Raw genomic sequence first — 15,718 nt, forward strand, 5'->3', positions numbered from 1 at the left:
AGCCTGCATAAAGAATGTCAAACCCGGGGCGCCAATGAGGGCCTTTGATTCAGGGGTGAAACTTGCAGGACCTGATTGCTTTCTCATCAAAGACTGCTGCTCCAGGACAGAAACAGACTCCAAAGAAAGCTCAAACTGCGGCTCCATATCTTGTTTTCTTTGTAATTCAGTCAGTGGGAAGCAATGCGTTTGGAGGCTGAAAGCTAAATTAAAAGCATATCTATCACCCAAAGCTAAACATAAGAATACCCTCGTCTTTTCTGAACCTGAGCCACCAACTGCAAAAACAGAAAGACTTTCACTGCAGACCAATTAAAATCAAAGAGCAAAGCACCTACAAGGGATTTTATAAGATACACCAAAAAGAACAACCTGCCTCCTCATCCACAGCTCACATTTGATTTCTTGCCATTTAGCTATTCTTTTTACAATAGTTTTTGGCATGTTTTTGGGATACTACTGCTAGTCTCTGCACTCATTTTTTTCTTCTTTTTAATACATACTGTCAGTGAGTTTGTGCTTCCATAACTCACTACAATTCTGAGATGCATTGATAACAACAAAAATAAATGCTCCAGTCTGTTGCCAACTCTCTTTATTATCTATTCTCCTTGATGAAAACACTCAGGCACAGTCCTAAAGTCCATGACTCCAGAGGGCTTGCTCACAGATTTCAATTTCCCAGCACAATATAGTGTATGGCTATAATTTCACTACACTGCACAAGGAAAGGAGAGAGTGTGTGTTGTTTTTATTGTGCTTGCATCTCTTGGTTCAGTGTGTGCTATGTACTAAATCCTATAACTGAACTAAATACAGCACTGACACAATTGTTTATTATATATGTTCTTATTGTAAACTATTACTACTAAGTTTGCCTTAATGGTGCCATTGATGCTTTTCATAAATACTCAGCTTTCAACAAAATCAAGAAATAATTTATGTATGCTGGTATATGCATTAAATATGTACAATATAATATTGGTATCCTACAAAAGTTCTATCATTGTTACCTCACTTATGTTTGCATGTTTTATTCAGACTAGGCTCTTTCTTGTCTTACTCACACATTTTAAAATGCTATTAAAATGATCAACACATGCTGATTCAGTGATAATAAAAGCTGGGTTCTAAAAGTCCTCATTAAGGATTTTCTTTCATGGAATATTATTTTTTTTTAAAAGATAAATAAGTGAAATGCAATTATGCCCTCATCAGAATCGGCATTGTTGTTTGTTGAAGTGCCTAAAATCTTCCTGACAGTTAAAATTGCCCTGCCACACAAAACCATTTTTACTTGTATTTTTTGAAATATGTTAGGTCCATATATGTTTGTGTTATGTTGTGAATGTGAAAATGAACTGCCACCTCCTCTGTCAGCTCTAGCCACTGAAAAGAAATAAGCGGAGAAATCAGGCCAATTACAAAAGCTGGTCAGTCTGACGTGGTGTTGCCTGAGCTCATTACTATTCATGAGCTCGCCCAGTTGCGCTGGGTAAAGGATGCTGATAACCAGGCTCTCATTGGCTGACTGTTAGCCAATCAGAGTCAAGCAGCTTAGATCGTTGAATATTAATGAGAACTGGCACAAATCGAACTGAGTCTTCCTGCAGGCTTTCTATATCATGCTAGAATGGCTTGAAACAAGGTAACCAAGGCATTTTTCCCACAAAAAGTGTTATAGAGTCCATGGTAGAACTTCAGACATTACCACAAAGTAATGAAATATGTGTGGCAGGGCACCTTTAACCTTTTGTGATCATGCAAACAGTGACCATCCTCGCTTACAGTAGTGTGACATTGTTTTACTGCCGCAAAACCTCTTAGGAAGGAGCTCAGGTGGAAAGTCTGCTGTGCAAAGTGTCTGACTTTGTCAGCAGTTATCTGGTCTCCTACAAACAGTCAACATTGGTTTCTTTTTTGTCCTTAACCTCAACTATAGAGGTGGTAGATCAGAAAATGCTCATATGAAACAGTAATTTTAGAAGACATTGATCATATAGTGTACTGTAAAAACCACTGGAATAAAACAGCACCTCATGACATTATGTCAGCCAAACAATATGTCAATATGAATATGGCTAAATTGTTTAGTCATAAAGATAACTGCACTGGCATCACGGAGTCAACACTCATGACCACAGTTTTTAAGTGAAGCTGCATTTAAAGAATAATAATATTATGTTCATGCTTGAAGGGCTGTCTGAATATATAGGACACTGTACACAATATAATAGGAAACCATCTTAAAAGCTCACGCTGCCAGCGATAATTAAGATTAAAATGCAACAATACAAATACATCTCAAGAGGCGGGGGTTCTGCACCTGGGGGTGGGGGTGCTTCTTCCCACAGTTTGGGTAAAAATGAAGTTCCAGGGAAAGATAGAGAATAGCAGCAACAGAAAGAGAAAGTTGAGATTCTGCCTCTCGGAGAGCAATTAGAGTGAGTTTAGGACAGAGTGAGAAGAACTGAACTCACTGAGAGATGTACTCGAGCTGCAGTCTGACAGTCACAGATAAAACACTTACTTTGTCAAAATCAGGGCAGCGACTTTATTCTAAGCTGGCCTTATTTGCTGCTGCCTTTGCTTTAACATTATTTAACATGGAAGCCAATTAAGACCCATAATCAAAAGCTGGCAGTTAGGTTCTTTCATTGTTTCATCTTTTCATTCTTCTTCCTTGATACACATCTTAAGAAGGGAGAAATACTGCATTTATACTGTAGACAAGCCATCCACATAAAGTGACTAATTTTAGCTCACGGCTTTACGTGTAGAAGTCCTTGGGGAGCAGTTTGATAAGCCTGGAGAGAGAGAGAGAGAGAGAGAGATAAATGACAGGTTTTTCTCACCAGACAGCTGCACTGCACCTCCTTTTCTGGTACCCCCCACCCCCTCACCTCACCTCCTTCCCTCATAGCCACTCTATAGATAATGATGTTTTAATGTTGTAAATTTGATATGGCACAGGGAGACAGAATTTCCCCCCACTACTTATCTCTGGCTTCCAGACCTTCCCAGATGGGTTGCCCCCTAACCTTTTCACTGTGACAAGCCTAGAGCCCCTCTTCACCCCCCTACACACACACACACACACACACACACACACACACACACACACATACATACCCCCAAATCCAAACCTCACCCTGACACAATACCCCCATTTCTGTGACCATTTCCAAATATAACTATCTTATCCTCTCCCAGGTTTTTAACACTGCAAACTCTGTGGTTGCCCATGGGCCGTGTACTAATTATGATAGTTGGAATCTAGCTTGTCATAGTACAATATATCAATAGTCAAGTGCAGTCAAATATTGAATTAGAACCTAATGATGTCAAATACAAATCAAATCATAATCAAAGTACTGTGGGTAGACAGGAATAACACTAATACACAACAGAAGACAACTCATGTCATAATAGTAACAATTGGATAGCTGCAAGCAACAACAAAAGGGGTTCAAGACAATCAAGGAGGATTAATAAAATGAAGTAATAAAAACTCAAATCATCTTGAACCCCTTTTTTATTCCTTTTTTGATAACCCTCCTTCTTCTGCTCTCTTTCCACCACCAACCGTTAACTTTCTCCCCGCTCTTTTCCCTCCTGAACTCTCCTCCTCATGACTCTCATCTCTCTTCCTCTTCTATTTGCTCTGCCGTCGATCCCTCGACCTCCTTCATCCTCGCGGCATGATTCCCTCCCCCGTCCTTTCATGCCATCACCAAACCATATCTGTCATTCCCTCTGGACCGTTTCGATCTTGCCGCAGTAAAAACCTTTTTATCTGAAAGAAATGGGTGAGAGGAAGCCGGCGTAGAAAGATAGAGGTAAAAGGGTGTAGCCTTGGGTTTATAAGATAGGCCTGTTAGGTGTGATGCCTAATTCCTTCAGGAAAATGACTGGATGGAAAGAGGCCCAAATGCTCTGCTAGATTTTTCTCTGTGGGCAATATCTAATTGACTGCATCATCACTTTATTGTTGTTTGAAGGAGATTGAGGTAAGAATGGGTCAAAGAGTCAAAGAGCACGAAGTCAACGAGGAAGAGATTTTTTTTCACAAAATATCAAGAATGTAGTTGTGGACAAAATGACTGAATGACAACAATGCAAATCGTTTAGGTTTGATGTGCCAAGGCTTTGAATTATGCCCTTTTTTCTTTCTCTCTGTCACCGCTTCAATAAATGGAATTCTGTTTGTGCTGCACAGAACACGAAAAAATTACATTTTGTAAAATGTAATGGCAACGTGTCTTTCCAGAAAGAATGACCCAGGATCTCTACAGAGTAACAAATCTGTTCACACCAAGGCCTGTGGATTACCCAGAGTGAAATGTACAACATTTCTGCAAAGACAACTTGCTGTTCAATTTTTAAAATGTAATTTAAAGACATGGCTAGGTACCACTTATAGAGCAAGTTAACACCAGATGAAAGTCTTCTTTTTGCTGACCTTCAGTAGTTTAATTTGAAATCATACATGTCAATGTAGTGATAACTTCCAATTCACTAAAAATACACTTAGTACCTGTATTACTGTACATTCCTTCAAACCCTTCACTACCTATATGAGTCTGGACAAACATGGATGTAAACTACAACTTGACTGGTTGGCGAAGGCATATAACCGCGAGGCAGTAATTCTAGTTTACTGTTGGAAATGGAAAATGACAAAGAATGTGATGATGGCATTGTGTGACAAGATGAATGAATGACTAGATTAATTCAAACTCAATATGTTGCAGTTACAACAACCTGTCAGGGTGTCTGTGGTGTCACATTTTGAAAATAGTGAATGTCTCAGTTTGTACTGTAGCATTGGAAGAAATAATCTTGTCTTAGCTGAAGGCCAAAACTGAGTACTAAATTTAGTCTCTCTTAGTCTGTGACTGAAGAAGTGTTATCCTCTCACTTGGCTTGCTGTGAAACATATATTCACCTCTCTCTCAACCTCCTCTTCAGTCCCTGTCGACAGTGCTGAACAGTTCAGTGGTCCAGAGCGAAACACCCAATGTTGTTCTGGAGGGTCTGAGGCCGGGGACCGGCTACGTGGTGCAGGTGAGGGCTCGCACTGTGGCCGGCTACGGAGCCTACAGCAAGGAAATGCTCTTCCAAACGCTCACCGACGGTAAGTGGGTGGATGTGTGGGTGGCTGAAGTGTATGGAGGTGTGTGTGTGTGTGTGTGTGTGTGTGTGTGTGTGTGTGTGTGTGTGTGTCAGCGTGGTTTTTATGGTGAAGAGGAAAGAGACTGCAGGACTGAGAGGGGGAATGTGAGAGGTTGAGCAAGAGTGAAAATCTGGCTGTGGAAGTAATTAAATTCTGCCCTACTTTGTGTGTGTGTGTGTGTGTGTGTGTGTGTGTGTGTGTGTGTGTGTGTGTGTGTGTGTGTGTGTGTGTGTGTGTGTGTGTGTGTGTGTGTGTGTTTGCAGTCATGTAAAATGAGCTTTGTAAATTATATTTTGTGTATATTTTCCCTTCTGGAAATGCTTAGTTGTGTGTATTTGGGAGTCTCAAAAATATATATAAATAATACCTCTCTTTTCAATGTGTGTGTGTGTGGGTATGTGTGTGTGTGTGTGTGTGTGTCTTTGTGTGTGTCTTTGTGTGTATTTCTGCAGATGAGTATAAGTCAGAGCTAGGACAGCAGCTCTCCCTGATTGCAGGCTCTTTAGTAGGTGGAGTATGTATCGTCTCATTGGTAGCTATTGCCATCATCTGCACCAGGTAACGCACCCACACATGTACACACACACACACACACACACACACCCACACACACACACACACACACACACACACACACACACACACACACACACACACACACACACATATGGTGCATTCATTTGTGTGTCACAGGAATATCCTAACCGGTAGAAGTAATATCCTGTTACAAATGTTACATACCTTGACTGGTCCAATCAAATGTCTTAAAGCAAGGCATTGAACATGTACTGACTTGATAGGATTCAATATGGCTAATCATTTTTCTTTTTTTAATCTGGGAATGTAGCTGTATATATTTAAATTTCTTTTAAAATGTGTGAAAATCTGATACAAAATCAAATCTGAAGAATAGTGGTGAGAATTTTCTGACTCTTTGCAGTGTAAACACTCAGTATCCCAACCATTGATTGGCCCATTTCACACATTTTGACTTGTCATGTAGGAAAAGCACAGGTGTTCCTAATAACATTAACAATGGCTCTGTTCTGTCCAAATAAGCCATGACCCTAAAACAGCATACACATTACCAGTACCCCGAAACTGAAGCAGCTAAATTGATATTTAGCCATCATTTATTTACAGAAAGTGACAAGAATTATTAATTCAAATTTCACTCATTAAGACTTTCCAGAGCTTTTACCACACCTCATAGTCTGGAACCTCAGTCACGTAATAACAGGTGTAATCCCCACCCCCCCTATGCAACCATCTGATAACAAACATATAACAGATGGTCTGATGATGAGGGTCTGATGACTGAGCCATCTCCATTACAACTGAGCAAACTATATGTGCAAGTGTACCTTGAGTTAAGAATTTTATGTCAAAAATAGAAAAGTTTTCTTTACATTATTTTGATGGAGTCCGGGCCATTTTAAGCAGCTTGTATTTGCATTTTGTAACCATTTTTCTTACAACAAAAGGACAGTGTTTACATTAAGTTACAGTAAACAACATGCATTAAGACATAAATTTGATGTGAATCGGGATAAACCAATTGGCTATTTTGTGGAGAAAATTGTAAAAACCCCAAAATAATTAACCTATCAGCTTTAAACTACTAAATATAGGTTATGTGCAACCATATGCCACAGAATACTGTATGCAGACACATTAAATAAGAAATGCCTGTGACCCCATGACCTCCGAGAAACAGCAAACAACAAACTTTTTTTTCCTGTATGTAGTATAAGGTGTCTATTGTAAAGATCAGTTGACGTATTAAAATATTCCAGAGTGCATTTCTTTGGTTCCATCCAAAGATGACAGCAGGAAACAAGAGCTGAAAAAACAGAGCAGTGACAAGCCACCAAATACTAATGAATTCCTGAAAGACTCTTTCCTTCTCTGAAGCAGACTTTTTTTATGACATTCAGGCAGACTATTTCTTTTACTGACAACCAATTAGCATTTTTCATTTTTGTGTAGCATTTCTGTCTGCTTGCCTCTTTCCTCACAATCTCTCCGTATGTGTTTCTGTCTGCAGAAGAAGCCAGTTGAAAGAGAGTGTGTACGGTGACAAGCTGCAGCAGTACAACGCAGGAGGAGGTACGACCAGTACTGAAACTTTAAATGAGCTCTACCTTCACACACACCAAACTTCCAAAACAGTGTTTATTTTTACACTTTCAAATTTTCTCCTCAGAGGTGACTCTGAGGCCTGACATGTTCAGTGGTCCTACCCCCACTGTGACCTTCCCCACCCTGTCTGAAGGCCATAGTTCACCGGGGGTCAAGATCTACATTGACCCCTTCACCTACGAGGACCCCAACGAGGCTGTCAGGGAGTTTGCCAAGGAAATTGACCCCTCCTGTGTCAAAATAGAGGAAGTCATTGGATCAGGTAGAGATTTTCATAGACTTAGGGTCTTTGACCCTAGGTTCACCCTTAAGCCCAGTTCAGACCAAAGATTCGCGACGAGACGAGTTAAAACTTGCAACTACTTGCAACGCGCCGGTCTGTGACGTTCTAAAACCTGCCAGTTCACACTAGTGTAGTCTCGCTTTGCCAGACCATCCACAGGGTCTGGCTACTCCACACAGCATTCCGGGATGGGAGAAAAACGTGCTCCGGTTTATTGGCATTTCTTTAAACCAATCACAATCATCTTGGGCTGCGCTAAGCATTGGATGGAACCGCTGCAAAATACTTGTGCGAGAGAAAGCTCAGATTGGACAGATAGTCTAGCTAGCTGTCTCAATTTACTGTGCAGAGATCTGAGGAGCAGTTAACCATAGTCCTCATAAATCCACCGGAGTTTAAAATTCCCCAAAAAAGAAAGCAGAAGGAAAATACATGCATCCGGTGGAATTTCCTGCGGCACCGGAGCAATCCCGGAAGTGGAACGTCAAGGATATAGACTAACACCAGTGCAACGAGACGGTGTATGATTTCATTAGCAATGGCTCTTTGTACTTCTGGTCTAACTTCCGACTTTCAGGTTTTTATTTGTAGCTGGATATATCATGTGTTTTGTCTAAATATGAATATGGATAACATTAGTGATAGTAGATGCTTTCTACAGTTATATTTCTAGTGCTGAATTGGCAAAAAACTACGTTTTATATCTCTGATAAAACCAGAGATATTGACAGACTTGACAGGCTGATCAGCTGGCTTGAGTTGAGTTGAGACGGGCCGGTTCAGACCGCTGTAACCTTTCCCTGCAACGTTATTAAACGGTTTGGTCTCGTTTCGAATCTTTGGTCTGAACTGGGCTTTAGTCTCTCTCTCTCTCTCTCTCTCTCTCTCTCTCTCTCTCTCTCTCTCTCTCTCTCTCTCTCTCTCTCTCTCTCTATATGTTGTTTATGAAAGACAGAAGTCTTTACAAATGCCTCAAATGAAAAGCCATGATTAGTTCGATGTGTGTCAAATATAACTGTCCATTCATTCTATTTGTAGTTGTGAGTATAAGATAATAAAAAAACACTCAGTCCTTGTTCATATCTACCTACTATTAACTGCTTCAAAAGGGAAATTTAGATAAGTAAACCTTGGTTTCCTCTAATGAGACCAACTGTCACTTGAACCGGCAGATACTCTACAGTAAATTAATCAGTTTCTTCAACTGTGCTAGACGTTTATGTCAATGAGAAAGATCTGGAAACGTGCACTGCCAATTTATTATTTTGCTTTCTTTATTTTCCTTTGAAGTCAGGAGACATGTTTTATTCATGCTGAAAACTTTCACAGCAATAAATTAAAACAGTCTTAGTGCATTCTCTTTGGCTATCCGAGCTGAACTGTGAAAGAAATGCTGTGTGATGTTTGGCAAATAGAGAAAGTTGGATGAGAAATGGAGTCCGAAGGGCATCCTCTGAAATGTTTTTGGGAGCAGAAGTTTAGCTGTTGGATGGAAAAAAAGATGGAAATAAGAAACAAAATATAAGGACACATTTTACATTTGCTAAGATTTAATTGTACTACTGATCCCTGAGTACTGAAACTATGTAATACCTTAAATGATTTTATTATATATTCAATCATCGTCGCCAAGGGGATCCAAGACAAGTGAAACACACAGATTTGAACATAATATACAATAAAAACTGCAAATACATAAAACATAAAGTAGAAATATGTAAAACATGTGCTAAAACCCACTACACAAGGTCATAAATATAGGTTCACAAAATGCAGTGGCAGCACAATATAAATCGGGAGTACATCCAGCCATCATCTTCCAACCCAGTCATCAATTGCAGGGCATGTAAAAATGAATAGGCATTTGACATCCGGTCGAACTTTGTTTATAATTTAATTTGCCTTAAAGGTCCAATGTGTAGGAATTTCTCCCATCTAGCGTTGAGATCATATATTGCAATCAACTCTCACACATCACGCAGTTCAAAGTACGTATTACAGCTACGGTAGCCTTCACGCTTCAAAAAGCTGGTCTCTTGCTCTTTTCAATATACTTTTTCTTTTTCTGGGCGAAAAAGAAGACTCCTGTTCCTGAAATTTGGATTTTGAATATGTGTGGTCCTCCATGTTTCCTTCTTCAAACTTGCCGGGGCCGGGAAGCTACGATACCCATTAGCAGCATTAGCAGCACCTGTGAGTTTATCATGTGACAGCGAAAACGCGAAAGGTGGAGCAGTATATCCTGTATGGCTAACGTATTTCAAGATGGCGCATGAATATGGAGCATCTACCCCAGTTCATGCGAATGCAAATGTAAAATTTCAAGCCAAAAGGAATACTTGGAATTGATGGTGGTGATAAATATTCATGAAAAAGGACAAGTTTGTGAATGGACAACACAGATTTTGATAATGAACAACTAAACACGTTACACACTGGACCTTTAAAAACTATTGGGAATACAACTAATACTGAAGAACAACATAAAGCTTTGTAGGTTATATTGATGCTTAATGCAAATTTTTGCATCAAATTCACAAATAAATAACCTTTTCAATGTCTCAAAGACTGTAGCTGTATATCATCTCTGCATTTCATTTTGAACTCTTTTTTTATGAAAGTTCCATACCACCTACTATGGGGTCAAGGTGACAGCATTAAACTGCCTCGGGGACTCACATCTCTAACAGTCACCGGTTCACTGTCAGTTTTGGTACTTTGATTAATTTAAAGTGCTCATATTATGCTTTTTTTTCTCCCTTTCCTTTATTGTGTTATATGTATATATTGCTGTGCATGTAATAGGTTTACAAAAGTGAAAAAACCCAAAATCCACCCAAAGGGACTTACCATCTTCCAGACAAAACACTGTTCACAAACTGCTCCAAACGAAGGTGTCCAGACGCTCCCGGTTTTTTGAGTTTCACTGTGACTGACAGACCCGAAATTGGAATGAAAGAAAGAAAACATTGACCAAACGTATAGTCGCGCACCCTACACGCGCAGGCTCAAGACAGCCAGAGCAAGCGCTGCTCAGAGATGTTCTAGAATGCCCATATTTTACGATGCCAAAATGACTTTATTTACTTGGAGTCTGGTGGGTTTAGCGAACGCAATTTTGTGGACTTTTTTATGTTTAAAAAAAGGATCTTACTCTTTAACAGAAAGGTCAACCTCCTTAGAAACCCTTTCCATGATGTTGTCAGACACTTAGAATATTAATCTGAGCCTGTCAGCGGCAAAACAAGCACTTTTATGAACGTAAATACAAGCTGGACAATTGTCCTATTAACTTACATTGCAGCTTGTTTCACCGTTGCCGACTGCAGCGATCTCGTTTAATACTGGACCAATGTCAAAGGAAAATATTTCCTCAATAGTTTTAACTGTATCCAATACTCAGTGAGCTGTTGCAGAAACAAGCCCAGCGTGAAGCAATAAAGCAAAAGCTGTCAGATAAATGTAGTGCAGTAAACATTACAACATTTCCCTCTGAGTTGTAGTGGAGTACGAGTATGAAGTAGCAGCAGGGGCGATTCTAGGATCAGACCTTTAGGGGGGCTTAGCCCCTAATGAGAATGTGACATGGATATAGTGCATGCAAAAGTGTTAATCAAAAAAACATGAAATTACCAACTTCTTCACAACCGCACTCCTGCTCTCCCTCTGACAGATAGAGACTCAGCCAAAGGCCTGAGTCTGGCACAACCACCTCAACCAGAATCTAAGCTTTCCAATGATATTAGCGCCAGTTGCTGTGACAAATGGTTTGTGAAAAAATTAACATTGAACTTACATGAAATATCATATTTGCATTCTGCATAAATCTCTGCACACCCATTACTCTCTGTAAAATATCTCACAAACTCTTCACTCAACACATGCATCGGTACAACAAGCGGTTTCCGGGTAATCCAGTTTTGAAATTGCAACAAATTTCTACATGGTCTCCAACTTTGGGCCAAAATTATAATGTATTCTCATGTAAACTGTCAGCACAGACATTTTTGTAAATTGCTTAGTCCGTGTATCCCACCATAATGGTTATTATTAGGGCTGTCAAAATAACGCGTAAAAAAATAAATAACGCAGATTAATCCATTCCATATTGACGTTTGACCCGGAGCCGTTCAAGCCACCATTCGACTGTAAAATGAAGGAGGGAGACGAGAATGTGCTGCCTGGATCATTAATTGGAACATTTACTTGTAAAAATCTTCTTCCTGCCAACCCTGGCTACCGAAATCTGGTGCCACTGATATGTCTGCACTTCTCTCTGGTGCTCTGAAGACGATACAGGCAACACAAACACCGCTGCATGTGACGCTAGTTAACACTATACTCAACAGCAGCTAACGTTAGCCTACCGCTAGCTAACTCGACAGCAGCTAACGTTAGCCTACCACTAGCTAGTAGCAGGATTAAACATGGTTAAAATGCTGACAGCTAACGCTAAACGGTGAAAAGTTTGACTGTGTTTTACTGTAGAGGATTCAACACCGGTATGTAACAATCTGCAGCTGCCGTCGGGAAAACAACACAGACGGTGCGTTCAATGAAACTGGTAAACTACAGTCTCGTGGTGCATTTGAAGTTATTGTAAATGTCCTTTTCCCATCTGGTGGTTGTTTTTGTCGTTCAACAGCAATTTACTAATGAAATAAGTTATTGTTATTGTTATACATTATTATTAAATTGTGCCCCAGTGCACCTCTAGGTCTAGTGAGGCCCCTGGGGCAGTGTCCCCGTTTTTACAAAGATAAAAACATTACCTGTTTTGGAGGTATTTACGCTTCTGAGCTGAAAATGTCCCCGGATTTGGTCTCAGAAATCTGGTCACCTTACTCCAAACAGCTCTATTGTAGTCCAGCCTTTACTTCCGTGACAAACGTGCGTCACTTTGTAAAACACGTCATACTCTGCTTCTGACTGGCTAGTAGTCCTTACCTAGCTACTCTGCATGTGCGACTCCCAACAAAGCTGGAACAGAAGTGAGATGCATCACTCTGTAGCTAAAACAGAGAGGTCAACACACAGGGTGAAAAGAGGAGCTGCAGCAATGTGCAGCAAACAACAAAAATATGGTGTTTTTTGAAAATCAAACCACATAAACTTATTCAAAGTGCTTTAAACAAGCATAAACATAGAAAGCAAATAAAACAGAAAATACAACAATCATAAAACAAAAAACTGTAGATTTAAAAGACTTTAGAAGCATAAAAGTGTAGAAATGAACATCTCTAAATGACCTCAGGGAAAGTAATGGCAAACAGAAAAGTTTTAAGGCTCGGTTTAAAAGAACACAGAGTTGGGGCAGATCTCAAGTGTTCTTGAAGTTTATTCCAGATCTGTTGGTGCATAGAAACTAAAAGTTGCTTCTGCATGTTTGGTTCTGACCCTGGTGATGGTAAGCAAGCCCATTTCAGATGTTCTAAGAGCTCTTGATGGCTCGTAAAAGAGCAGCATATCAGACACTTATTTTGGCTCCAAACCATTAAGTGCTTTAAATGGATAGTTACCACAATATAAGGGTACGGCGAAATTTATATAGTTTCATGGTATGTATTGTCATATTGCCCAACACCAACGCCACCATCTAGCTGCAGTGCATTCATGATTTGTATACCTCAAACCATAATAGATGGAGGAATGTTTTTACTCCAAATGTTCCCTCACTTTTTTTTTCTTTGGGCCAAAACTAATCAAACCCAAATGGCCATGGAGCTCTGGGTGTTTAAGGTCATGAACCAGATTGAGACCCTCACCGCTGAGAGTATGTGCTCTGGGAACTCTGTGAGGCTTTCCGTAATCCCTCCGTTTCTCACTTTATTTCTCTCAGGGGAAGGTTTCTCACCTCAGCCAGAGGTGACAGAGGAGAGATGAAAATAACGGGAGGGAGGGGAAAATATGAGCCTGGGGTTGATAGGAGATGTGGCCGGACTTTGAGCCCTTAAACGGTTGAATCTCTCCCATTCTGCTGTGATTGAAAGTAAAAATGTATCCACAGCTCTTTCTCTCGTTCTCCCTCCCTTCGACTTTCTCTTTTGTTTTTCTTTCCGTATTTCTTTGATACTTCCTATCTTCATCTTTCTCTGGGATTCAGCCCCTCTGGAGTTTTAGAGTTTGTTTGCATATAGAGAAATGCTAAAACAAAGAACCAAGGGGATCAACAGATTGAGGAGGGAAGATAAAAGTAGAAAGCACCCTTAGGAGATGATAAAAATATCTCACCTCACTCTCTCTTCCTCTTTCTCTCTCTCTGTGATTACACCCGTCTCTTTTTCTCTTTCCTTATTACTATCGTTCACACTGTAAGAAATGTCTTCATGAAAAAGCACTTTATTTAAATCTTGAGACACTTTAATTTACAAGAGAAAGTAGCGATAATATTTCACCTTACAGGCCAGTTAATATACTACTAAGACTGTATTTAGATATGCTGTAGATTTAAGACAAGATTGTAGAATAAACCAAGGAATATTTCTTCTAAAATATCATATCTATATGTCTGCTCCATATTCTCCTTGACCACCTCTATTTTTGAAAACGAGGAAGTGAGATGTCATCTGATCTCGCCTCTCTTTGCGAAAATTGCTGTTTTCATCCCTCTCCGTCCATGCTTTCATACTTTCTCCCTTCTTCTCCCTTTTTATCAATACTGTCTCATTTCCATCCTTCACTCTTTCATTTCTACACCCCCCTATCTTTCTCCCCCCCCATCCTCTCTTTCTATTCTCCTTCTTATTTTACCCTCCATCCATCTCTACTTCAGCTGGTTTACAGCAGTGTCAGTAGATAGTTTTTAATGAGCAGCGAGATGCGGAGAAGAGATCACAGTGAGACAGGACGACACAGCCTGTCATCCAATTCCCATCACTCATCCATTATTCACATGTGATTTATATCTCTGCGATGAGGACTTTTATTTTGAAGTGATATTCAATTTTCATGTCCCCAAGCAGCATATGGCTGCATTTATTTCGACAAAAGACATCTGTGTCTCCAGCACTGTAGGAAGTTTTCTCTACATTAAACAAGTTTAAGACAGTTCATATATTTGACATTGTAACAAACCGTGACCCACCAATTCATATGTCAACATAGCAATACATAAAGAAAGCAAAAACACGTGAAAAAGATAACCTCCTGGAGCTTTTAGTTTAAACAGTAATTTGTACAGGACTGCATTTGTCTCCTCCACACTGTGGGGCTTGGGGTTTATTTGAACGTGACATGATGAACTGACTGGTCCAACTTGAACATGTCTCTTATAGTTTCGCATTGCCAGACCTTCCTCCACAGCGCTGCGGAGGAGGGTCTGGCTAGCATTCCAGGATGGGAGAAAAACATGCTCTGGTTTATTGGCATTTCTTTAAACCAATCACAATCGTCATGGGTGGCGCTAAGCGCGGCACCGAGGAACGGCGCCTCTGCAAAACAGCCTCTGGAAGGAACTTGTTTTGGTGGAACATGTGTACGTTCAAAGGTTGTTTTTGTCATGCCACAAAAAACTCAGATTTGACAGATCCTCTAGCTAGCTATCTTAATTTACCCTGCAGAGAGGAGCAGTTAACCATAGTCCTCATAAATTGACCGGAGTTTAAAATGCCAACACAAAGAAAGCGGAAGGTGCCGGACATCCGGACGAAATGAAAGACATCCAGCGGAATTTCTGGCGGCACCTGAACAATCTCGGAAGTGGAACGTAGTGAATATAGACTATGTCTCATACAATGTCAGTATAACGTTGAACACTGAAAAAAAATTCTATAAAAAGTGCCATTGTACTCAATCACAGAAGTGCTTGTCAGATAGTCGAATGGCTTCAGTAAATCCCGTGTCCGGTGAGCTGTGCACAACCATTTCTGTAACTTTCCGAAACCGATAATATGACATTCCCACTCACGTCACGGCAGACGTGCAGAAGTGAGAAAGGAGCCAGGGTTTGAACTTCTCCCTCTACCACTTTTTTCATTCTTCTTTCACTTTTTTACTTTTTTTTGCACCATTATCACCGTATTTAAACAATGTTGCCTCCCCTCTCTAAGATGGTATATATACACTATAAACACTTTTGATCACGTCGTACAATCTAGTTCTGATCGAGCATAACCGAC

General features: G+C 40.1%; 1 protein-coding gene across 1 annotated transcript in view; it reads left to right on the top strand.

The window, feature by feature from the left end:
• Positions 1-15,718, top strand: part of LOC116039139 (ephrin type-B receptor 1-like) — a 101,226-nt gene that overhangs the window by 65,644 nt on the left and 19,864 nt on the right. The window contains exons 10-13 of the mRNA XM_031283945.2: positions 4,972-5,137; positions 5,629-5,734; positions 7,224-7,285; positions 7,383-7,580. Coding sequence (XP_031139805.1) covers positions 4,972-5,137; positions 5,629-5,734; positions 7,224-7,285; positions 7,383-7,580 — 532 coding nt within the window. The remainder of the gene's footprint in view (positions 1-4,971; positions 5,138-5,628; positions 5,735-7,223; positions 7,286-7,382; positions 7,581-15,718) is intronic.

This window comes from Sander lucioperca, chromosome 11 (genome assembly GCF_008315115.2).
Source record: "Sander lucioperca isolate FBNREF2018 chromosome 11, SLUC_FBN_1.2, whole genome shotgun sequence".
In the NCBI taxonomy this organism is placed as follows: Eukaryota; Metazoa; Chordata; class Actinopteri; order Perciformes; family Percidae; genus Sander; species Sander lucioperca.